The 27353-nt window shown below is 42.6% G+C and overlaps 1 protein-coding gene across 1 annotated transcript in view; it reads right to left on the bottom strand.

Annotated features, from left to right (window-relative positions):
* ank1b (ankyrin 1, erythrocytic b) overlaps window positions 1–25647 on the bottom strand; it is a 64087-nt gene extending 38440 nt beyond the window's left edge. The window contains exon 1 of the mRNA XM_076079603.1: window positions 25522–25647. Within this exon, the coding sequence (XP_075935718.1) occupies window positions 25522–25647 (126 nt within the window). The remainder of the gene's footprint in view (window positions 1–25521) is intronic.
* Window positions 25648–27353: the final 1706 nt, after the last annotated feature.

Raw genomic sequence — 27353 nt, 5'->3', positions numbered from 1 at the left:
AGGGAGGGAGATGGATCACAATAATGAACCCTCATGGGTTTAAACAAAGACCCACTTCTACCACAAAGAGGGAGATTCTCGAGCGACCTCACACAAACACACATACGATGCAGAGTCGCACAGCAGAGGGTGGATTTACGCACAAAGCACAATGATTTGCAGGCTCTGACAGCAGCAAGAGGTGTAGTAGAAGCCTTGCAGGCCCCTGCTGTCAAGTCGATCTCACAGTGAGCACAAAAATAATTAACAGACACCCATAACTCATCTAGCAAGCCATTTCTGGATTTTTCAGTACCCGCAGTATTTTTATCTAGGATGTTCTAGTGGGACATCAACCTCAAAGACTGGAAGTGTTAATGACATCGTCCAGCACAGATGCAAAGAGAAAGGAACCTCTAAACCTGCTGAAACCCGCACAGTGCAGCATTGGAACACAGAATCTATCACTTTTGATATCACTGGTACCGTCTCTTGTTTCCCACTTGGTTCCGCATCTCTTCAAGCCGTTCCCCAATTCCCTGTTAGGCCTCTAACTAGAAATCATTGCCTTGGCAGGAAGGCCGGGAGTTAATGAAAAAAGGGCGTTCAGTATAATCACGATGAAACATCGGATCTGGACCATTGGTGACGCTCACCGTAGCTATTTTTTAACACACTACACCTTCTGCCCTGAGACCTTCAGGTAAAGAAGTGGAAGGACGTCAGCCTCCAGAAATAAATCCCACTACAGTCAGAAATAAATCGCCTCATTCTGACCTGTGAACTTTAAAACTTTCAGCAGACACTAATTGGTATTTAACATAATACTTGTGACAAACATCGAACATCAAAGACTGCTTTGTTGAGTTCTTTTATCTGCCAGACATATTTGACATTGTGATTGGTAATATATATGTCAATCTGAGGGATTTTAGAACAATGTCAAGTATGTAAACCATTTGTGCATAAGATACTTAATTAGGTTAAAGAGATGCAACATGATAAATGATAGTATCCTCAATCCATAAATGAGGTTGTCATGATTTTATGTCACAGCCCAGGAAAGTGGAGATAATTTCAACAGCGAGTCTATGCCTGGCAAGATGAAGTCATAGCCCCGAGAATGAAAAATCAATAGAGTCCAGAAAGCTCCACAGAGTGGGAGTTGATCCAGTATTGATGGACGGACGGCAAGAGCGTATACGAGCGTAAGATGGTGCTCCACGAACACACGGGTAGAAGCACACCACCAAGACAAATTCAAAATGAAAAGAATGCATTTGATAGTCACGACCATTATTTTATCTTATTGTCATGGAAATCTAAGCGTCAAGACTCCCTTAAAAATAATTGGCTTGTTCAGAGAGGCGTATTAAAGCGGTGTGGCTTCTCGAAGCTCTTCAGATTGTTCAAAGAAAGATTTGATTTTTGTCTAACAAACAGTTAGACGTCACAGATGAGCTTCCATGCAAGTTAACCAACTGCACCAGAGCTTTCTAATAGGAGAGGGTCATTAAGATGTTCGATGTCGTCTAGTGTGGTTGGATCCAAACTATCCCACTTTTCCCACAGAGCAGTGTACAGTACAGACTGCACAATCATGTACTCATGTCAATACAAAACCACAATCATAATCACAATCCAGATCAAATCAAGTCTCCAGGTGATAATAGCTAATAGATGAGTAGAGTAAAACTAACACTGGCCAGTAGACCAGTCTAACATATCTTGGTCCAATCAGATCCATTTCCATCATGGGCTGCTCATCTGAAGCTTATATAGCTGCTCTTTATCTTAAAAATAAAGACAAGCATTGAGGACTGAATAGATAATTAGATGATTTGTTGAGATAAATATATTCCGCAGAGCACCAGAACCCCTTTTCCCTGAAACAATGACGAGACACATCAAAACGAGGATCTTCTTGTTGTCTTCTCTATCCCGGTGCTAAAACAGAGCATCTGAAATATTTATAGCCTCTGTCAGGCCACTGCTTCTGCAACCCATTACAATCAAAGCCTGCTTTTCTATATATGGTTGGATGTTACTTTTATATATATATATAGTAAAAGGAACATCTAACACACACACACACACACACATGCTGATAATTGGGCAATTATATGATGTGCAGGTTTAGATTCCATTACGTCTGGGACACAAATATAATGCAATACAATACTAGCAGCACACCCACAAATGTCTACACACTTACAATACTCCTGCTTTTTTCTTGATGATGGCATTCAGGGATAACAATGTGACACAGAATGCAGATTTATGGTCTCAACAATGACTTTACGACGACAGGAGAGCGACTTGAAATGATTTCATGTGTCAGAAAGCTTACAAAGATGACGAGAATAATCACTATGGAAACAGAAGCAGGTATTGAAACTTCCAACAATCATCACCTCTTTCAGTGTCAAGCAGCCCAAAAGAAGCACTGTTACATCCTCCTCTAAAATACATAATTCACTATTCTTCCATTTAACTTTCTAGTCCAAACCCTTCCACTGTCTCTTGAGAATAATCCACCAGACTGCAGATGTGCCGTACACACACGCACGGGGAAAGAAATAACACGTTTCTGTCTTTTTACCAAGTGACTTCTTTGCATTCAAGATTTGACCAGGTGACATGGGCATGGGCATGGACATCCCCTCCCCCCCCGCCTCTCTATGATTTCAAGGTCCTGTTTCTGCCAACAGCACAGAAAGGAAGGGAGACACGAGAGAGAGAGAGAGAGAGAGAGAGAGAGAGAGGCACAATAAAGAAATGTGACAGGGTGAGGCAGCCCTGAACTTCTCAATTCACGAGAACGTCTTCATTTGCTCAGCTACACATCACATCCACTCATTTCTCGTCATTACTCCTTTGACCTCTCTCTCTCACTCCTTCACCCTCGCGCATCTCTCGCAGCATGGTGCAACCCCCCTCTCTCTTTCTCTCCCTCAACCTGCCATCCTCTCTCTCCTTTCATAACCTTTCAATATGTATGAGCACTGCAGAAATACTACTGGCAAAGCATGCTAGCTGTCCCTCAGAGTCTCTTGCTGACGTCATCAGTCCGTGCTGACATGCTGGGCTCCCCGACCCGTCTCAGTATGCAAACTAAAAGTCCAGTGCCCTGCCAACTAGTATCTGAAAATGCATTTGAATAACATAGAGGAAGTGTTATATCTCCAGATGTGACATAATGGCAACATTGCAGAGAAAATACACGAAGAGCTTTAGTTAGTGTTCCATAATTCTGAAGGATTCACAATAATATTATCAAAAAGTGGTTTTGTTGCCTAAACCTTAACCTTTCCGTGAAGATGGAGGTTTATTTTTTTAAAGACACTGTGCATGTAACGAGTGGAAACTGACAAGCCGTCTCTGACATGACCAAAACTGAGGCTAGATGGGTACCTAGAGCGTCATAGTTTGAAGCTTGGGGCCACTGACCAAGAGCGGGTATTTGACGAGTTGGGAGTGAGAATGTGTGGTTCCCAGTGATCCAGCAAGCACAACACCAGAGCCTGGAATTGGAGCACCTAATTGGAATATATTTGTTGAGAATGTTGACTTTGCTTTTTCTGCTATGACATTGAAAAATATCTGGTAGGAAAAATGTCTATAATCCTAGTGAAGGAACATTGTATCATTAGAATAATTGGCCATCAAACAAATGCCTTTATGACTGGAGATAACACTATGACCTTTTTCTTTTTGTAAAAACACTCACTCAGCACTGCTGCATCATTTTTTTGTTGAAGAAGCACATTTACATGAACCACAGCATGTAATCTGGAACATTTTTCGGCGAAGAATATTTTTTCCTAAGTGCCTGTGCGGTCCTCTTTATTTCCATTTCATGTGATAAGAGGCTTGGGGCTGATTGGCCACATTAACTTTACTTGGAGTAGAGCTGTCCTGTGATTGCCCAATCAATGTTAAGAGGTAAGCGCTATAAATTCAGCACCACAGATTTCAGCTGTGTCTGATCATCCAGGACCTGATGTGACTGACCTCAAATGTGTGCGTGCTGGCACAAGGAAGGTGTGTGCCTCTCACTTTTAATAGTTTTTAAGGTGCAAGATCCCAGATTGATTGAAGATCCATTGCCTTTCAGCAGCTCTCAACATGTCGACTGCGTGCCAGCGTGTCGCTAACGGGGCTCACAGCGCTACCAGTGCAAACAATGGCAAAAATTCTGACAGAGCTAACAGAAATTGTGGTATGAATAATTGTTGCTAAAAATAAGATTTATAAACAATACCAGACAAAAGATTTTGAAAATAAACCATTCGGGATGCACAGTGATGTCAGCATTTCATTGGAATCGGCAGATAAAAGCTCTGAAAAGGAAATGTCGACATTAGCCAGAAATCAACATTTCCTCCGATATGACAGGCAAATGATATGACGTGCATTGTTGAAACAGAGCAGCTAACAAGCTACGGTTCTGACAAGCGAAGCCAATGTGGAAGTGTCTTAAAACTTGCATTCTCTCTACTGGCCAGCAGGGGGGGGGATTCTCTGGTTGCATAAAGAAGTCAGATTGTATAGAAGTCTATGAGAAAATGACCCTTCTTCTCACTTAATTTATCACCTCAGTAAACACGGCACACATGAGTTTATGGTCTCAATCGCTAGTTTTAAGTCTTCTTCACTACAGCATGATGTTCATTTAGTAAATTATGATCCATTTAGAGTCAAATAGACCATAAAGCGGAGTATGCTTAAGGACAGCTAAAAATATGGTTGCGAAAAGCCAAGATGGCGACGGCCAAATCGGCAAACTCAAGGCTTCAAAACGGCAGTCCACAAACAAAATGGATGACGTCACGATGACTACGTCCCCTTCTTATATACAGTTTATGGTAGAGAGAGCAAGAAGTTAGCGGACTGCTGAGTGTTTCAATGCTCTCTCTCGGCTTTGCAAAATCCCCATGTGTGTGCAAAGCCCCGCTATCAGTGAAACACCGAGATCAAAGGTGAGGTGACAGTAAATGACACGGTAAAGACTCTCACACTGAGCTTAAATTAAACGAGTGCATACAAATTTTGCTTCTTTCTTTCAGGAGGGGCGGTGGGTTCCCCCAAGGCAATGGTGGAGAAAAAACTGTGTAGCCTCAGTTGAAGTATTTTAAAGTTGTTTTGCCCAGTGATTGTGTTCATTTAAAAAAAAAATAATATTTTTCGTCAGCATAGCATCTGCCAATAGGCCATCACCAGAACGGTAGGCATAATAATATGTAAATTCCGTTCCAGGAGAGACCAGATTGAGACTTCTCTGCAATTAGTTGTAAAACAAATGTGTGTTTTTCGGTATCAGCACCAGCCAAAATGAGTTGGAAAATATCTGCATAACAGATATCGGCACAAATCCAATAACCTGCATCCTTACAAACCGTGCACTTAATATGTTCAGTTCAATGTGAGTAAAGGGGCATTTTTAATGGGTTAAAGTCGTTCATGAAAGGAGAAGATAGCAGCAAACTGGTAGCTCATAAATGGTGCATTAAGACACTCAAATTCTGCAAAGAAGGAAGAAGGGGATAGACACGGAAGCAGGGAGCCACTATGTCTGACAGTCATGTGTGCATAACTAATGCAAAGCACTCAGCTGCACTTGGTCAATGAACGCTGCACTATCTCCCATATGGCCGATATGCAATCACTATGACAGGGGGAAGCGGTCAGCGGAGGGAGGGGCAAGAGTGATGGATAGAAAAGGAGAAGAGAGACAGGAAGGGCATACAGGAGAGAGGGGGCGTCTGATAGTGTTCAACCAAATAACGGAAGGTGTAGAGGACATAGAGGGTAATGATATAATGAATGAGTAAGAGGAAAAAAAGGGGGGTAGGGAGGAGTGTGGAGGAGCTTAGAGGAGAAGAAGGAAATAGGAAGAACAGGTGAAAAGGACTGAATGTCTTTAAATTGAAGCCGATCATTTTGAAAATGCTGTTTACATGAAAAAGGAGTTTATTAGGTTGTTTTTGCAAGTCAAACCTGAAAACATAGCAGACACCTGAGATCACATAAGAATACCATGGCATGTTAGATCATAGCATCAGACTATTTTCCAACTTCTCAGCTTCAGGAGTTACATTGTTGAATATGAAGGCGTCAGTGCGGTTGAAAAGCAATAGCAGCAACAAATACGCTAGTGTGGACATGCCAACCGGTTTTTAGAATCGCCCGACTTTCAGCCCAACATAGCGAAGAAATACATCGACCAGAAATTTGTTATGCAGCTCCTAGATCTATTAGCCAACCGCGAGAGAAGGCATGTGTTAAAGCAACGTATCTGTGTGTGTGATGGGAGAGATAATCTCCAACTGGGAGATTTTCTTTTTACTTGTAATTCCTCCACAGGAGGAGGTCAGAGGTCACGGTCGGATACAGAGCAACACCTCTGGGGCCTGTGGAGATGTGTTGTCTTGAAGCAAGGTCAGTGATCCCTGATAAGAGGGGACGAAGGGAGGTTTGCGTAGTCACTACACCTCTCTGCTACCCCAGTTTAAACTCAACGAGTCAGCACGTTCCCCCCCTGATAAAATCTATCAAAGCAATGATTCAGCCTTTTAATACGGCCTGTGTATCAATCTATATGTCCACCCCATTGACCAAATATAAATCGGTATTTGCAGTACAGTCTATGGCAGTGTTTCCCAAACTCTTTCTCTGGATTCGCTTTTTAAAAATGACAAACACTTGCTCCTATCAACATCACCTTATTATGTTATCTAGGTTAACCAGCCATTTCAAAGAGATATCTGATACAACTATGGTCCATTCATCCATCTATCAGTTGGTGAGTATTGGCTGTTTGGATGGGGATTTAGGAACCATGCCATCAATAATGAAATTCCCATCATACAAGCTACTTCTTTCTTTTTCTGGCTGACAAAAACACTGAATAAATAGACACACAATTTACGTACACAGAAATTCTCTCTTAAAATCACTCTCACCCTCTGCACTGCTGTCTCAGTAGACAACGGTTGTAACACTTCCTGTTTCAGCACTGTCAGTTTATCACTTCACCCTCCCCCATCCATCTGTCATCTGTTCATTTGGAGGTGATCTCAGTCTAAGACTGAGGTCATTGCCATTACCTTTGTTGCATCCAGTCTGAGGATATTTCACTGTGCGTTGGAAAAATCTTACGTATTCTATCTGGTGGTTTTATTTCTGCAAAAGCCTACTTGTGTGCACAACATTTTAGTGACCAACTAGTGGCAATATACAAAAAAATGCTTATTGCACAATAACAGAGATATGTATATGGCATACTAGGATCACTTTTAAAAAGCTCAGTGGGCAAGGAGTTTATTGTTCTTATACAGTGATCATTAATTATGTTCCTCTATTACTGTATGAACTGACATTAAATGTAATACATATCGTGCCTGTGAAGAGCGTTGTTAAAACGTATACATCTGTAAACTTTATGTAAAACCCTTGAGACCTAAAAAAGTATGATGCACTCAGCTTGACTGATCATAGATATATCTCTGAACGTCTGGCAAATAAAAGAGATCAAGCCATGTTTTGTAAATAACTACAGTAGTATTCATCCTTTTTAGCCTGTATGCTAATCACTACTGGGTCACAATGAACGGTAATTTGTTTTCATGCAATAAAATAGAACATTTGATATAGAAAAATGCCTAATTGTGCAGGGGCATAACTAAATAAAGAAAATATTTCATCTCAAGTGAAATAAAGTATAGATACCAACAAGTAAGTTGACCACAAAACTCATCAGTCACAGTAAGATCACTGCAGTGTGACTCAGTAGTTGAAGGCACAGTTGGACGTTAGATGACAGAGTATCTGTGATCGTGGCCTGGGAGGAGGAGATAGATGGGCCGGGGGGTGTTGGGGGGGGTCAGGAGCTGCTGCCCTATCGTGACGTTGACTGACTGACTGACTACCAAATCACCCGTGTCATGAATCAGGGCTGTAGAGGGCTCTGGATCTGACACACACTAACTCACAAGAGCACGCTGACAGGCGCAAGACACATCGAAACGCACACTCTCGACCTGCATGTGAATGCTGGTGCACCCCAAAAAAACGGTGGTGGTCGTGACCTCGCTCCTACCCACACAGTTTACTCAAAGTGTCGTTCGTGAGTACATGTTTTTCCTTCCCCCATATCGCTCACTCTCTTTCTCAGCAACGATCCCGGAGGACGGATCGACACGATGACGGAAGACTGCTGAACATCAAACCAGAGCTGTTTTCCCCCTTCTGTCTATGTGACAGTGACAGAGTGTAAATCACATATGCTGTGAAAAATAGACGTGCATGTCACACACACCACACACCAGGAAAGGTGCAGTCCTTTGTTTGATCATTTACCCATTTGTGTTCTCATCACATGCAGTTGAACACGTTCAGAGATAAACACAAATATGAACTTTCACTGGAAACATATGCAAATAACGTGTACCTAATTGCTTCGATATTTTCCAGAGTTGAAAAATCTTGACTGCGCAACATATCGTATGTCAGAGAGGAAGAAGCTGAGGAAACAGAGGGGTCATTTTTGCTTTTCGAGCACCAGTGTGAGAAGTGTTAATATACGCAATATGAATTAGCCGTGTTTACTGTATATCCATGTGTTTGCATATCTGTGCAAACATGTGGCAACTGCATGTTGTGCGCGCCCCGCTGTGCATGTCTGTGTCAGTGACAGCGGGTCATCTCTAATCACCCAGTGGGTGCAGAGTCATAGCAGTAAGCCCCGTGCTGAGAGAGGGAGGTCACAAAGGACGAATGCGAGATGAACTAGAAGACAAGATCGCAGGAGGGCCATGGCTACCTCCTGTTGTGATTGTGATTTCACAAACTACCACTATGACTACTGCTTCTGAAAAATATCAATGACACAGCAATAGGGTTAGGAAAAGTAGTGTGAAGTCCTTAAAGCACTGGGGACCAAAAATGCCCCGTTCTCTGTTTTAAAACAAGCTGTCAAATCTGGTACTTTGGTATTTTAAAGGTTGTGACATGAAGTGAAGATAACATGCAATTAAAGTACATATGTTGTTAAGAAACATAATAACATCACAAGCAGAACCACACGAATGGCTAATCATCTCAACCTCCCACCGTAGGAGAAAATGGTATTATCCTCAGCCGCAAATTGCTGCGGCTGGTCTGATAGATTTCACGGGATGGTGACCGCACCCCGAGGCCGGTCGATAGAGGCAACTCCTTATGATTCAGCACTCTGTGCAGGTACACAAGGGACATTTAAGCCGACGAGGAGCTATTCATCAATGGGACAAACTCCTGATAGCAGGGTCAGGCCTTGAAGGTCCGGCAGGGGTTAACGCATAGCCTGTCCATTTAAAGCCGCAGCGAGTGGCTTGTCCCCAGAGGCCAGCCAACTACAATTTTCCATATAGTCTAGATTACAGAAGCGAGTCACAGAGAGAGAGAAGATGAGTGAAGCCAGATCTAAACTCGTTAACATTAAAAAAGGGCCTGTGGGCCAAAGCAGACACTAAAACCATCACAGTGACACTGACACACACACAATTTGAGACTATTAAATCAACAAGAGTGCCTGGAATAATCCATCTCTCACAACAAGCAAAATATACAAAGAGTAAAAATAATTTATCTCCAAAACACCAGCTTTTTATTTTCACCGATGCCTGAATCCTAAACCCGAAAGAGAAGACACTGTTTCCCTCAGCGTAAGGATCAATACATTCACCAACATGCATCATTAGGCTTTGTTGGAAACACAAGCTGGCGAACAAGGATGAAAAGTGGGCAGCAGCATGTCTATAACACATGATGTCACAAAGAGAAGGCACTGAGCTGCTTCCGAAGCTCATGCTATAATAAACCCGATGCACCAGGGAGAGCTAAAAATATGGGCTAGACAAGCTGACACACTGCATTTGCAGAAAGCTGCACTTCGTTCGGAGCACCATCAGTCATCTTCATCAGCCGTGACAGCGTGTGGCTGGTATTGTTTTCACCTTGCGAGTGAGTGTGTGTGTGTGTGTCATCAAGGCAAAACGGGGTCCTGGAGACGCCCACTGAGGCGGGAACCACCACGGGATGCTATACTTTAACGGGTGTTTGTTTATCTGACTGTCTTTGGACATGTTTGGACAAGTTTGAAGATGGGTGTGGTCCAAGGAAGGGCGCCAGATGTAGGGGGTTAGAATGTGGGGCCATTAGCCTTCTCTCTTTACCCCCCTGCCTGATTTGGCGTGATCCCATTGCAAGCTCTATTCATTATTGTGTTCATTGTTTCTCTGCTGCAAGACTATCATGGCTTCCAAAGGATAGGGCTTTAGAGTTGGAGCAAACACATACCACACAATTACCTCGCTTCGAGGACAATCTATGTATTAAGCATCCTCTTTCTAATTCATATTTCATGTCAGAGTGCAAAGGCCCCTACAACCATGTTATAACCACGAGATGTGAGACAGCGGGGAAATACCGCTGCAGCATCACGTATCAATTCCGTCAGATATTTCTTGAAATCTAGTCGTTTTTGAATCACAGATACAATAAAAATATCTACAATAACCGGAGGCAATATCTGCTGTTTCTACAGAATGTTTAGCAGTGAAGAAAATACTTTCAACCCTTTCTTACTGGGTCATCACAATGCCTGTTCTTGACCGCATTTATTATTTCATATGTTCAACTTGCATGGGAGAGGGTATAGTACTTTTACGGCAGAATGTGTGCACTTAGTGCCAGATACAAATATACAACAACTACAGACAGATTTGTAAACTGAGATAAAGATAACATGCTGTGCTTTTACAAGTGGGGGATGAAAATTATAGTGTAATGAATCACTTTAGACGCTTTACATGGATCAGTGAGCTTGGTGACTTGAATTCTGATGAAGGAGAAGAAACCTCAATTTGCCAAGTCATAGGATTAAGGGGGTGTTTTTAGTATGTATGCTATGTGCATAATTGACAGTGGGTGTTTTGTCCTCTCACCTTGGCCTTCCCCATGGGGCCACTGGTGCAGAGCCAGCAACACACCCTGTCACCCCGTCAGTCGCTCATCCCGCCTGAAAAAACAGCCGAGTCAGACTCTCTTCGTCATTACAATCTGGCCACGATCCACAAATATTTTTGCTTGTGTGTGTTTGTATGAGTCATAGATGTGAGATCAACGGTGCAAAAACTCAAGTGTGTGTATGAGGGAGAGAGGAAGTAAGAATTCGAGACACACACGCAACAAATCAATCAAGTCAGGCGTGCCAGTGATCCACTTGTGTCCTTCTGGCACAGAGAAACACAAAGTGTGATACACAGTGATGCAGTAAGCCACTGCCTATTTTTGGCCACGTTGTTTTTTTGTGTCATGATAGCACTGAATAAGACAGTTTTAGTTAAATTAACTTCCATGAAATAAAAACACACTGTGAAAGGGTTAAAGTTCAATGACAAACATAAGGACGACGCCGAAACTGGACAACGCCGCGGTAGCAACCTGTCAATCACAAGGTAGCCACGCCCTAAAGCATAACCTGCTTTATTGTCTATTATATTGTCAATGGGACCATAATCTACTAAATGAACATCATGCTGTATTGAAGAGGACTCGAAAGTAGCGATTGAGACCTTAAACTCATGTTTACAATGTTTACTTAAGTAATAAATCGAGTGAGAAGTAGAGTCATTTTCTCATAGACTTCTATACAATCAGACTACTTTTACCAACCAGAAGAGTCTCCCCCTGCTGGCCATTAGAAAGAATGCAGGTTTAAGGCACCTGCATCGGCTTTACTTTACAGAGGTTGCCGCCTGCCACTAACCCTGCATCGTTATGCTACTGTTCCACAGAACCATGTGAGAAGCTGTCATGATTGGATGAACCATCTGTCAATCAAATTCTTACTGAAGCCAGTCTGGAGAAGAGCATGGACATATTTCTTTCATCCAGAAATGCCTTAAGTGCCTTTCTGTGCTTTTTATTCAATGAAGAAATATTCTTGAGTTCTGATACAATTGATGCTATTGCAGCATCTAAGCTAACCTCTTGAGGAGCCGCCATTGTTGTCGGCAACCGGATGCCACTCCGTATTGCCTCACACCTAAACCACGCCCATAGCTGCCAGTAGCACCTCACAGGACACTGACTGGTCCAGTCACTGGCTGGACAAGATGGATTTCCGTGTGATATGAGATCCCAGGATTCTCCTGTGATCTCGTGATATAAAAGATGCTGATGTGAAGTAAACAGTGGATCATGCAGTAACAGCAGTGCATGATGAGAGAATTCCTCACTCGTCACTGGCACTGCGCCATGCTGGCTTTTGTAACAGAAGCTAACAAGTAGTAAATAGAGGAGAGGAGGCCAAGCCGAAGAGTATTCTCCAGGGTAGACACAAAACTCTGTATTATTCCTTTCACCTGTATGTCATTAAGTACCTCATCGGCTCAGCAACTCTTTAAAAAAGAATGTAGAGCAGTGTAACATTTCCATCTGTTCCTGTGTTCCTGCTAACTGGATATCATCAAAATGCCAGAAAACATTTTGTGACTCACAGGCTGATTTGGCAAAACAGTGCTAACATTTTTTTTACGACACTCATCCTCTAACTCTGTGTCTAGACGACTAATGGATGGTTGTCCTATGGATGATTTGTGCTACCTGATTGTTTGCCGGATTTGCCACACTACACACAAAACATTGCATAGCTTGCGCCTGACTAACTGCTGATAGATCGCTGAAAAACAGGGGAAAAGGAAATTGAGCACAAGAGAAACTCGCTATGATCTGCTTTGCTGTGTTGCGGAATGTTTTCATTCCCTGCCTGCTAACCCACATTCTTAGTTTGGCAAATAACAGGCATCAATGTCGGATCAATTAGCTGCGGTCAATAGCATCATGGCATTAGGGAAGCGAGAGAGGCTGTCCTCTATCCCCAAAGGGAAATGGGCTTTCCAGTGAGAAAACTCTCCATGTCTGTTAATGAGGCCCAATCTGCACACCAAGCAGTACATTACCATCTGGTATGGTGTGGTGGACGGAGCAACACGTCCTTGCCAGTCAATAACAGCCCAACGGCAAATCAATCTGCCTCATATTGCAGACGTACACTGGTAAAGGGAAACTGATTTGTTTTAGGGTTAGGGATATTTTTGGGGGTATTTTAGACTCATTCATACACATTTTCAGCCTTATGCATTGCGCGAATTGCTTTGACTGCTCGACGATGCGTGACATTAATAATAGACTATTAGAAGCTACAATGAGGGCAATTGCCCATGTGTATTAATTTCCTGGCTTTCGATTTTACAGCGGCCCGGGCTGACAAAGTAGTTAGCGGCCGACTCTGACACAGCAAACTACGGTGCCTGAATGCTGTCGGCAGTGGTACTGACGTGTAAAGCGAGTCGGGGATTCCAAAGAGAAAGCCTTTAAATCGTTTTTGAATCCTGGGTATACAGACTTTTGACAATCTGTTGAGAGGAGGGCTACAACATGTGTATAGACTCTCTTCTTGCTTAGTACTCTAGCTCATGTAACGAATTAACTACTTGCATACATTGTTTACTGACTTTTCTGGGCTTCTTCTTTGCAGTCGTATATCATCCTTAAGTCCGCTCCTTGGACATTTTCTGGAACTTTCACTTACTTTTCCTGGCCTTCATCAGCAGATTCAGTTTGCTCAGTACTGAGCATGTTGACAACAACCTAGTAGCCAACAGGAAACTTTCCAAATTTGAATAGCTGTAAATAGGATTATATGATGAACAATGGACACATAACACAGTAGTGACACACAGTGGGTTAGATTGTGATAACTTGCACTAATGGCACAGCAGACTATTGGGGGCATAAGGGCCTTACAGTATCATTCATCACATAATTTATATAATACTGATTTGTTTATAATTTATTCTAATTTGTTTTCCCAAAAGTAATTGCTGCATTTATGTATTGTAGTGAACATTCTCTGGCCTCACGATTCAATTAAGATTCAGCTGTCAACGATTCTCGATTAATCTCGACGCATCTCAATGGATCACATCTTCAATTTTCTGCATTACTGCACATGCTTACTTTTTCGTCAACTAATTCAAGCATTCAGAAAAAAAATGTAAACTCACTTTTTATTTTGAAAGTACCTTCAAAGATCTGACTTCAACAGTCTGTAATATAAAAAATGCATATTTTTGATGACATTTTTCAATGCCAGTGTCTGTGTGACCGACCTCAGTACCTATGCATTTCAAAAACAAAACATAAATCACTCTGCAGTGTGCTGTAATCTACAAAAAATAAGGTTTTTCCACATAGCAGCTCTCAGACAGGGCACTTCCTAAACTCCCTGTGGCATTTTACACTGCATAAATTAGCCTAGCAGCTAGCAGGCTTTTCCTTACTCATAGCTCTTCTCCTCTTGCTTGAGTCATGCATCTCCCAACAGAACGACATGGGTGGCGTTCAGCCTGCACGCTCGGTTTCTCAGCCCAACATTGCAGAAACAGAGCGGCCTATATTGGCAGCGAGAGCAACAAGCTAGCAGCCTGCTGAGTGTCGCCTCTCTGCTCAATGCACACAGTGTGGGCAAAGCTCCGCCCTCGGTGAAACACCGGCTGAGAGAAGAGGAGAGATACTAGTGTGACAGTAAATAACAGCAAAACACAATAATGACTCACACTGAGATGAAATTAAACCAAAAGGGAACAACTTGGAGAAAAACACCTTAACCAAGTACCATGATAGCCTAAACGAAACCATAGAAGTGTAAGCATGCCTTAGCTGCTGCAAGCGTGTGTATTGTCAGAGCAGTTATTGTAGCAAAACAAATAACAGACAAAAAATGTCAGTGAACATTTCACCGATGCGTTCAATAACAACATATTGCACCTTGCCAGGAATGTTAATTAACTACGTTTCCTCATTATGTTGATTCATAAACGTAATCCGGGTGACATTATGTTTCATTCAAAATGTGCAGTATTTGCTGTTGCTTATTAGTCGTATATAAACAAAATTTCACATATGATATTGGAGTTGTGATTATTTACTTCAACAGATAAACATGACAAACATAAAATTGACACAATAAGTCTTTTCAATAAATAATATAAGTCCTTCCCTCCTCCTACCATTAAAAATCAGTAGGACTAAATGTGATAAACACAAGAGGCATGGACAACAGGGAAGCAGTTAATGAGACGGGACAAATGAGGGAGGTAAAAAAGAGAGAGAGAGAGGTGGGGGAGAAGGAAAAAAAGACAAGAGGGAAAGATGGCGGGAGTCAGAGAGATAAACTCTGCGAAGAGCAGGAATAAGCAAAGAGACAGAAAGATAGCTGGCGGAGGTAACGTGCTGAGGGCGTTGATGAGAGAACAAACAGTTGCTTCACTTTCCCCTCCGACCAGCTAGAGTTTAAAATTGAATTAGCGAAAAATGTGCATTTTCCAACTCGATGGCTCTGTACAGTACACGGCAGAGGAGGAGAGTGCAGGGTAACACACAGCACTGTTGATTGGCTTTCTCTCTCTTTTTCAACATGTCATGGGCATAATGACTAATTCACAACCAACAACAGATCACACCCAAGGGAGGGGGGGCGGGGGGGGACAAGTAGCAGAGGGACTTTTAGAGTCGACTGAAACACCCAGTTCGGGTTCGCTGCTCGCCGTCTCCCCTTGCTGCCTTTGTGTTCCCAGCCATCAGTGAGTGCTGATGCGAGCTCTCTCGGATCAAAGAGTGTGAAGTGATACCAGTGAATGAATGGCAGCTGGTTTTGGCACAGAGGACTGGAAAACGCTGATGTTGGATTGTGGCATTTTCAGAAGTTACACAACTTGAAAACCAATGCTGTTCACGGTGCGTATTCCTCTTTCACCTGATAACTTTGAATTTTAACTGGATGTGTGTGTGTGTGTGTGTGTGTGTGTGTGCATAGGTTGGTTACTGAGTGATGAGCCTGAAGAGAGAGGAGCCATTACATCTGCCATCAAGCAGCAATCCCAGTGACGCATGACACCCTTCTCATGGTACAGATTTGCACACACACACACACACACACACACACACCCACACACACACACACACACACACACAAAACCAATTAAACCACCTACACACGTGCATGCCTCAATGGGTGAAATAAAGGTGACACTACTTGTCAAAGAGCACTTACTTCCATTGCATCAATTAATTAGTATTTTTTTCAATCATAGCTTTTTAAGCCCCGAACGTCATATTAACTGCAACATGGGGGACGTCTCAAATCCGTGAAGTCATATTTAAAAATGACACGGTATGACTTGTGTTGAGCATCCCTCCACAGATTTCTGACTTGCGTCCTTGCTAAGTTCTCACTGCCTTTGTAAAGAAAAGAGATAATAATCCTTAACATGTAGCCACCAACAACAGAATGTGTGCTAAGTGAATAAAAAGTCACTGGAGACGAGTTACTTCGAAAACAAATACAGGAAGTGAATTGAATCCACACCTCTGACACAGTCCCAACACAAGCTGAACAACACGATGTTCAAAGAGGTATTGTTTCTTGCAGGGCAATATATGAAATTGCATTATTGTAAGGGTGTGTCCATCCAAATTGTACTATTAGACATATTATTAGACTTTTGTTCACTGCCTAGGATCAATCTCAAGTCAGTTTGGAATATGTGACACATACATAGTTGCACTACATTTTCAAACATTTAAAAAAATGTATACAATCATAACGACAGTCAATGACAGGACGGATGTGGAACAAAAAATGAAAACATCTCACAGCATATTGTGACCACTAGGGCTGGGACGATTATGCTAATCTCCTATTTTGATACTTGGCTGCCGATTATAAATGTATTGTGATCCAATATTATGATTTATTATGCCTTTTGTTTCCTCGTTCTTAATTCTAGACCATGGGGAAAAGTTCTTCTACACTTCTAGAGACTTACTTTGGAAATAAATACTAAATTGATAGAGCAAAAATATTTGACTTTCAGCATGTCTGTAGTCACAGATGTCCTGAAGTAAATTGTCAGGGACTACGGAGCAACGTGTTTTTTTCTTGAAACTAACATGTTGTCACCAAATTCAACAATAAAAGCAGCAACATCCTTCCACCGCCGCATAAACTAAAATGAAGCAATTTCATTTGAATTCCATCAATTTAGGCATTAAAAAAATCAACGTTTCTTTTTAAATTGTAATACTTCAGTAACTCAAATTTTGATCCTTAGTATCCTGTATATGAAATCCTTGATTTTTGATGATGCATCATGTCTATTAGCCAGCACAAATAATGCAAGATGTGTTTAGGCCAGCAGAGGAAAGTGATGGAGTCAGGGTGTGCCTGAGAGCGGCTGCTTCAGTGCATTAGTGGGTTCCTGCAGGCCACATGATCCATGTAGACCTTGAGGAGCACTAATTCCATTACATAATGCCCAGCTCCTGCTCTAAGTGTGTGTGTGGGTATGTGTGCTCTTTGTGGGCATATCAGTGTGTGTGGCATTGTGTACCAGTCCGTATCACTTTCACTCTTCCTCTAATGATTCTTAGGAATTAACGGCCCTCAGATACTGATTTTGCTAATGACCTGTGAAAAGTCAACTTAGTAGGTATATACTGTATGTAGGTCAATTGTAGGGCTGTAAAAGTTTGTGTATTTGTGCTGAACTGTCATGGTAAGGGGGGAGGGGGGGGGGGGGGGTCCTGGTTCGGTGCATGCAGCCGCATGCAGAATGCACGGTATGGAGATTTATGCACATACTGCGGAACCAAAGCTCACAAGCCGCCCCGGAAACATTGAGCCGTACGGAGTTAGCAACATATGCTGAGGTTAGCACAACAGGCTGATTGGCGTGACTGACTTTCACATGACTGATGTGTTTGTTCACGCGTTACATTTTACTCCTTAATAAAGTACAATACGTTTGGGTGCTTTGAAAGTTAAAATATAGCCATGGTGAAACAAACCTCCTACTGTAATGCACATGTTTTAATTTTAACATAACATATAAGATGCTTTTTGAGTATACTCAGTACCCAGCAAGAGGATTTTGTCTTTGAGACATCCACCATTGTCTGTTCACAATAAATGAAAAGAAATGTATCCTTATGCATGTGGGTATTTGTGAACCGAACCGTGACCCTAATTATATAAATAAGATGTTTTATAAGTGTGGTATATTTTAGATGTCCCTTTTCGATGTGAAATGGAGCAGCTTGGGATAAAACAATACCACAACATTTAATTGTGCAATCCTTGTATAATGACAATAATAAATCAGAAACAACTCTATAGAAAAATCTGGAAAACAACTGCTGTCTGACTCCTGTTTTTTTTTTATCGTCAGAGGCACTGTGAGTTGAAAAGAAACTCTGCATTCACATAAATCTGTGACCATGCACAGCAGTTTGAGACGGTGGCTGAAACGACAATTATTTTTTTCTCACTTCAGCATTTCCTGTCGATCTGTGCAGCAAGTTCTCCGTCTCATCGCCAACCGAGGCATTCTTCATCATCCCACCACGGTAACATCAGTCACTTCAGATCGCCTGCTTGCTGACCCCAGGGTCACAATACACTTTGTCAAAAGATTTACAGCTGTGTGCGCTGCCTCTGCGTGCCAGGGCTCTACATTGGTTGGCCTTGCTAACAATGGTGATGGCTTCTCTGACTAACAGGTACAGGCTGGTAGATGAGCTGTGGCACTTGAGGAACTCAATGACTGCACGTTGATCTAATGGGCCATCGGCACACTGACTCTCCGACTACGTCGACGAACAAAAAAAATTATGATTTTAGCCTCGCATCTGAATCATGGTTTGTGTTCAAACGGTGGCAGCTTACTGTATGTCCCAAGCTTGGAAACATCTAAAACATAACACAAAGATACAGTGCAGGATACGGTTGGTCTCTCTTAATGCCACAATAAACCGTAAAACCTAAATTCTCTGAAGATCCAATTCAATAGAAATATTCAAACTTCATTCAATTATTTATAAAAAAATTTAAAAAACACTGTAAGCTTGTGGAATTGGGGCTTTGGGAATTGGGAACTTTGCTTTATTTGGTACAAATGTATTCATTTATTGTAGTTAGGATTACAAATTAGATTAGATTAGACAAGGATTTTATGCCAGATTTTCTTTTGTCCATATAAGAACACAAATGTACCAGAATTGCAGGTACAGAGACAGAAAGGGTACCAAAGTTTTGCATAAACGGCGCAAAATGACTTTCCTTCTATCTATCAAATATGTCAGACAAGGCGTGCGTATCTAAAATCACTTTGATCTCCAGATCAAAAATGTGTGTCAAAGTCGAGCCCTAGATAAGCCCTCAGAGAGGTCTGATAAATATCGGCCATCGTGCTGCTATTCTGGAATCTTCCTGTGCTGTCTGAGCAGGTACGGATCCGGGGCAACATCGGATACAGTATCGGAGCAGGTGCTCAGCAAGCACTCAGTAGTGGTGTGCAGATGGATGGGCAGCTCCTATATGCACCGTAATCCTAGGCTGGCAGGTCACTATAGCCTGTGGCTGCTTCGGGGCTGGGCTGAGTGCCGCTTTGCTCTGCTTGACCTTGGCTCATCCGGCCCTCCCTTTCCTCAAAGAGGATGAAAAAATGCATCGGCCCAAACTATTACGCCACCTATTGCTGCCGTCCGCCCAAAGAAAACATGTGTTATCGTGTCTTTTATCACGATGTTTTTGAGAATTTTTGAGTAAAAGCTTTCACCACAACCTGCACCACTTGACATTGTATTCAGTAAAACTCAACATGTAATGTTTAGCTGTACAATTCAACGTAACTGCTCTCATCCACCCTGCATGCAGATATTTTCAGAAAACAAGCTCTGATAAAGCCATCGTACACCTACCTGTCCAGCACCAAATGACAGAAAGATTAAAAAAAAAATAGCAGCTATCTGGTGAAGAATATTTCACATTTAGCAAGCAGAAGACTAAAAAAAACATTTCGCAGGAGTTGGTGGCGACCAAAGCAGAGCTAAAAGGCAAAGTGAAAATTGGAATTACATTTGAACATATGTTAGCCATTAAACACATCCAGTATGCGATTGTCACCTTCTTACAATCATTTTACTTAATCAATGATATAGGCCTATATACACATCACTCATAACCAAGTTAAGTCAACTTATAAAGGACCTTCCTCCTGGCAAAATCCACTTATGAGTACATACAAACAGGCTCATGCACATCTATATACACAGATTCACAGGTGAACCGAAATAAAATGCACAAATTTGATGTGATACATTAGTCCCTTGGATTCTAGGACACGTCCTTAAGAGCCCCTCTCTCGTGGGACCAAATAAACATCCTTCATTTCCTCCCCCTCACCACTCAAACACACAGCGAATCAAAGTATTCTTTTCAAAACCACTTCTTTCTTCGAATCTGGGACAGCACACAATACTGTATTTAAGCACAGTAGACTTGCAACCGACTGCAATATTTAGATACTGAGTTTAAAAAGAGAAGGAGCTCAAATTGTCAAAGACAGCAGCTGGGTAGAAAGTGATACAAGTCTTTTATCAGCGCGGCCCTGTATACCCTAAAAAGCTGTCACATAGAAAATATATAAAGATTTCTAATGTGACTGAGGAGGACAATACTCTATGCTTCCAGGCTTCTTGTCGTTTTAAATTGTCTGACCTGAAGTAAATCAACTCAAATGTAAATGTTCATGCAGTTCACAGAGTAATGTGTCAGTCAGACTGTAATAACACAAACTATCTAAATGATCTGCCACTTTGCTTCCAAAGCTCCAATAACACAAGATTAATTTCCCCCTTGTCTAAAACATAATTGGAATTATATATTCATGCAGATGATACCACTTTTAATTACCAAAGTTAGGCATTAATAAAAACGCCTGTCGTTGTACAATGTGTTGTTTTGTGTGAGGACAGAAGTGGGCAGAAAGGTAAAGAAAAAGAGAGACAGAAGAGGGTTTTTGGCTAATTAGGGTTGGGTATATCCATAAGGTTACATAAAAGTGGAATGATATACCCTGAAGCCCTGCTATTGCACTCGCACTCACACAAACCGCATGTGCCCCCCCCCCCCCGCATGCACACATGAAAACGCGTATTGAGAACGCGAGCAAGCACGTACACGTGTGCACAAAAAGCGCACACTATCCATTAGCAGATCTTTGGAGCCATTGTAATAAGTGCAGGCCTGGAGGAAACAGGGAAATGTACGGGGCCAACGGAGCCTCACGCTGAGGCACGACAATAAAAGGCTCCATGTCCCAGATTAGTCCGTCCCACTGGTTACAGAGAACAGGAAGTAAACCCAAACAATCACGAGTGCAATTTGAAGATGAGCAAGCATTTTCATGTACTTCTTCATTCACATTAGACCACTCGTATTATATATTAACACAATCTATATTGCATCACGGCCGTGTTATTATGTGCCTGTAAAAAGCATTGACTATCGGTATGCAATTCAAATTGGCATGCCTGTTGCTGCAATTCACAAGATCAAATCTCCACAAGCATGAACAGTCAACTTTAAATGAAGTTGTATTCATAGCAGATGTGTCAAACATTTAAGATATCACTTTCTCCTTTTTATCGTGAGTTGGCCATCACTTCCGCCGTTTAAAACGATGAACGTTGCCTGCGGCAGATCAGCTGCCACTAATTAATGAGTTACTTGATAACAGGCAAAATCACATCCGTCTGTGGTCTGGTTAAAGTGCTCTTTGCCAGCTGGTGTCCGTGTTCAGCCAAAAGATCGTTTGTGAGGAAAGAAGCTTCACTTCGTTCCGCCGAGGCGCAACCGTGAAAGCTTCTGCCGTTGCGACAACTCCAAGAGAGAGATGCTCCTTCTCTCTAGCTGGCTGCGTCACGTCAAAAGCTGCATTCTGCAGTGATTTCATATCATATGAATCATTTGAGCTGCTCAATTCAATAGTTTTCATTTAGGTAAATATAACAGATGCATCACATCACACTCGGTACCGGCAGCTACCCAACGCTCAGGACTCAGATCAGGATCAGGGCCAATCAAACTCGATCGGGACATCCTTAACTCATAGCAACATAAATCAGTGCCAGTCATCGGACTGTTGCGACCCGTGACTAGTAAACATACACCAGTGATCAATAATGTATAGGCAGAAAGTGACCCATAGTGGTCAGGCTACAGCCAGTGAGGCAAAAATACTTAGCGTCAATGTAACCAAGCATTGATCTGCATTACATATGGCCTTGATTCTGTGATGAGCAACTAATATTGCTCTTTTTTTTTGTTCTGAGAAGGAAATATTAATGTATTTGCACACAAGTACATCCAGCATAAGAAAATTAGGGAGAAACAGAAGTAGATGACAAAGGTTGTTGATCTACTTCAAACCTACGACTCTGCAGTTGCATGGCACGCACCTTAACCGGCAGAGCTAGCAGATTGCCCCTGCACTTTCTTTTCGGATTCCCTAACTGCATTACGGTCCGGTCTATCCAGAGTTATGATGGGATCTCTGTTGACACTTCAGTGGATGACCTTTGTGCAAAGGGAGGAGTAGGGAAGAGAGATACCATGCTGCCGAGTTTGATTTACATCGAATGGAGCTAATTAACATCCCCAGAACATTAAGACCCGCCTGGGCCTCATCTTTCCCTCTCCGGCTCTTTGACTCGCTCCCTCACACTTTCTGGGTGCACAGCGACAATCAACTTCAGGAAGAAAGATAGATTCAGAGAGGGATACACAGAGAACAGAGGCACAAAGAGGCAAGGTTGATGATTGAGGTGAGAGTGAGGGAGAAAAGCCACTCAGACAGAAGCAGTGAAGCAGAGATGGATTTAGTTTTTCCAACAAACTCTCTCTTATTGCTGCATCAAAGGTGCCTTAAGCTCTGGACACTGAACACTGTGAGTCTACATAATAACAATGATACAAATAGATGAGAGGTTTTGCTGATTTATACTTGAAAATCAAATGAGAACTGTACAGTACTGGATATAGCGGGAGCTAATTCGTTTTGGCCACTTACACGGCCTTAAAGGGCACAAGGCAAACTGTTCAACACTTTTAATTCTTTATATTATTTTATGAACTGAGTAATTGTGCTTGGGTTTGCATATTCTACACCAAAGTGAAGCCAAAGGAAAATAAACCATTTGAGATGGAGAGCTGTTATGACCGTTAATGAAATCTTGAATATAACAGCTTGATTGATTTTTGGACAGTAACATAAACGTAGGTAGGGAACATTAACAGCGTGGAGATCAGTGAATGGCGGGCTGAGTGCAGTAAATCAAATTATACCAACCGAAGGGTAAAATAGCATTAATATTCTTGATTCCATTTGGCTTGGAGTGTCTGTCAGCTCAGTAGCCTAATCTTTAACAGTGTTGGAAATCACCACATTTCATATCATGTAATCAGGTCGAGTTTAGTTGCTTCTTATTTTATCACCAACCACCACCATCGTCTGTCTGAGGCGGATAGAAATCTCTCAGGTGTTCCAAAACTCTACATTACCTTTCGCAAAGTTGTTATTACTGCCTAATCGTATTTACAATTCAAACTCTAGTCAACCTCAATCTAGTTGCCAAAAGCAAACTCTTCGTTAACCTTGGTACACAACAAACGGGGAAATGACAATATCAATCCATGCTTTGTCCGTACCCTTAACAGTGATACCAATAGTAGAGTACTTCATATATATACCTTTTTTTCTACTTCAGTCGATAGCAATTATGTGAATGGAAGCATTCAGCAGAATAAAGAGCCACCACCATATTGACTTTTATCAGACGCCACAGGCATGTAGCCAGTAAATTTCTTTTTTCTAAATCTGGGGAAAAGAGAGATGAAACGCAGGTCTCCTTTAACTGGAGAAGTTTCCATACTACTCAGTACTCGGTTGTTCTAGTCGAGTACAGCCATAAATGTAATCCTATGTCTGATGGAGTTATGTAATCCTCATAAAAATTAGTGTCCACGCTTCATTTTTATCCCATTTGAAGCAGTTGTTGTAAATGCTCTTCTATTAAACAAAGTTGGTTCATAAAAAAATCCCACTATTACACAACAAGGATTTGCTAATTATATCAGATTCTACGTATTGTTCTATATGAAAAGTTATATTGAAATTGTATGATTGTACCAAGGATATTCGATTTTAAAAGAATGTCTGAGGATAGTGCATGAGGGACATTAAAGAGCCTCTATTTAGCTGACAAAATGCAGGAAACACAAGTGATTCTGTGTACAAATGTAAACCAGTAATACTGCCAAAAGCATTCTGCAAAGCCTGAGCAAACCACATCACTGTGGTGATGACAAATAATCTGTGTTATGTGGAAAGAATATTAAATACAGATGAGAGATTACACTCCATGAGCACCCGAGCTCTCTCTGCAGATTCCATTAAAAAAAAGAAGTGTCCCTTCTTTCCTTTGTGTCGTTTGTGTCTCCGTCTTTCAGACAAATACTTGCATTCTCTTCATTTCACACACACAAACACATTTGTTTAAATCCATTCAACAAGTACCTAGGACATGTATCATTTCAGTGCCGCCAAGCATGAGTGCAAGGCAGGCACAACCCCAATAAAACCTACACCCCAAAGGCACAACCAGAGTGGGAGAGTGCAGGGGAGAAGTGAGACAGAAGCGTGGATGAGAGAGAGAGAGAGAGAGAGAGAGAGAGAGAGAGAGAGAGAGAGAGAGAGAGAGAGAGAGAGAGATGTCACGCCTACAGGATGATTTTCTGCGTGTCTAGTTTGTGACAACACATTCAGATGTTAATCCACTGCACAACAAATATCACTAGCAACAAATATGATATCATTAGCATGGGATTCTTTATGGAACAATACATGTAGCACAAAGTGCCCCCCCCCCCCCAAAAAAAAAAAAAGATGGGTTGAAATTGTATCTATTAGTGTACCTCCATCTTCCCCCTCCATTTTACATCTTCCCCAATGAAAAAAAAACACCAAATCTAAGACAAAAACAGCTTCGTGGAGAAGAACAGAGCACGCAGAGCATGTTAATGGGGATGGCATTGTATGCATACAAATGCACTGTAAGTGCAGTGCACTGAACTTTGCATTGCATTAATATGAATGAGCTGCACCCATGTAAGGCTGGATCCCCCAAAATGCTTGTGAAAGGACACTGACATTGACAGTACCTGTTATTTAACCAACAGCCTTCCCCAGAAGCTAAATATCTGACCAAGCAAATACAACCTGTACCAGAGGATATGTGCTTGACTGGTTAGCCCACACACACACACACACACACACACACACACACACACACACACACACACACACACACACACACACACACACACACACACACACACACACACACACACACACACACACACACCAGCTGAGGCCGCAACACCAACTGTGTAATTATACATGTGTAATTGCATCCTCACCAATCTTGCACAATATATGCAGAGAGAGAGAGAGAGAAAGGCAGGTAGAGGGGGAAAGATGGATGTAAGAAACACCGTCACCTCCCCTTGTCTCTTGAGACAGCCTGCCATACCTTGCGCTTGCGATCCCTGGACCGATTCCTCTTTTTGATCTTCTCCTCCTCCTTCTCCCGCTGCTCGTTGGCGGCGGCCTCTGCGAGGTCCTTGGTCTTACGGAGCTGCTTGGCGGCTTGCGCCATGGTGCCTCTGCTACTGTTGCTGCTGCTGCTGCTGCTGCTGCTCTGGTCGGCGTCGCTCCAGCCCTCCTCACGTTCACACAGCCACCAGTGATTCCTCTTCCAGTGTCCCTCGGTTCCCCCGAGCCCCGTCACTTACTACCTCCTCTCTGGTGGCCACCACGACATGTGTGTGTACAAGGCAGGCGGTGGAGAGGTCTGTGTCCAGATGTTTCTGAATGTGTGTGTGTGTGTGTGTGTGTGTGTGTGGATGATGCTGATGCTACTGAAGCCACAAGACAAGCCTCCGGGCAGCCACAAAGAACGATGCTACGGCTAGTGGTGCCGACACTGCTGCCTGTGCCGCGGCTGCTACTCATCCAGTCTGCTTGCACTGCGCCTGAATTGCCTCCCCTCCCCCTTCTTTCTCTCCTACCTTTCTCCCTTCTCTCCTCTCTCCTCCCTCTGCCTTCGCAGACCAGTCACGCAGTCCTGTGTTTAGCACGGTGGGGATCCTGCTGCAGAGCTCCCCCCTTTTTATCTGTCAAATGTCCTCCTCTTTGCCCCGCCGCTCTGCCTCCTTACTCCGGATTTCTTCTCTGGCTCAAGGCTTTTCTTTCACTATAGCTGCTGTTGCGTCTTGCTGTTGCGTCTGGCAAAAAAGATGAGAGAACCGAAGCTGAGGAATGCTGTTCAAATTAATATTTTTGGCACATCGTCCCTCTCTCTCTGGCCACGGCTTTTCCATGGCACCTCCCACCTGAAAACAGATGGAGAGAAAGAACAGCAGTGAGAGACATGGAATTTTGTAAAATCATGTTTTATCTAATATACCTTGCCTATAGGTGCTGCATGATTCTCTGCACAGCTCGGTCACTTTTTGACTCTCGAAGGCTGATGTTGAGGTGGAAAGGCAACATGGTGCCATACATTAGCCTACTTCCCTCTTATTTTAGTGTCAGGAGCAGACAGAGGGGAAAACATTAACAACATGTATGCTTCATAAAAACTGCATGTCCTCTCCCTCCACTTTTCATTCTACCACTCTCGCTCTTTCCATCCCATCTGGAGGTCATGCATGGCCGTTTGATGTTGCAATCCAGTGGCAGATGAGTAAACGACAGCATGAACAGACAAAATGATTTGAAGGTGATACTTCAAAGGCATAAATATTGTGACTAGTCCAGAAGACCAATTTCTGTCAAATCTATAACTTTTAATAACAACGCCAATTAATCCGTGAAATGATTTGCTGCGTCAACACTGCGAAACTAAATCTATCGCTAAATAAAAGTATTACTATCTCCGCCAGGCGTAATCCTGAGGAGAAGTTATGCGTGCTGCTGTGTACGTCCCTGACTGAGTGAGTGTGCATCACTGTTTTTGTCCACAGCATTCTAACCTCGCATGCTGCTGCAGCAAACGGCGTAGTATTTTTTTAGTTGGCCAGTTATGGCTGCACACTCAAGGACCTCTCGTGGTTGCGGGGGACCCACACTTTCTCAGAACACCTTTTATTGCCTGATTTATGCCGCCACTGGCTGCCTTCTTACTCCTCACTCACCGCTCTTAAATCGGCACCGCGGCCGCTAGTGGTAACACGGCTGAGTGCATCTACCCAGCCCGCGACTCTGCCACCAGATACACAGTGGGGCGTACACAGTTTGCACACTTGTTATTGTTTTGGACGATGTGTTTGGCCAACAGCTAACAGCTAACAGCTAACGGAA

Source organism: Anarhichas minor, unplaced genomic scaffold, assembly GCF_050575085.1.
Source record: "Anarhichas minor isolate MPS153535 unplaced genomic scaffold, ASM5057508v1 ptg000073l, whole genome shotgun sequence".
In the NCBI taxonomy this organism is placed as follows: domain Eukaryota; kingdom Metazoa; phylum Chordata; class Actinopteri; order Perciformes; family Anarhichadidae; genus Anarhichas; species Anarhichas minor.
Note: the sequence above shows the minus strand (reverse complement) of the source record. Positions and strands in the feature narration are given on the sequence as shown.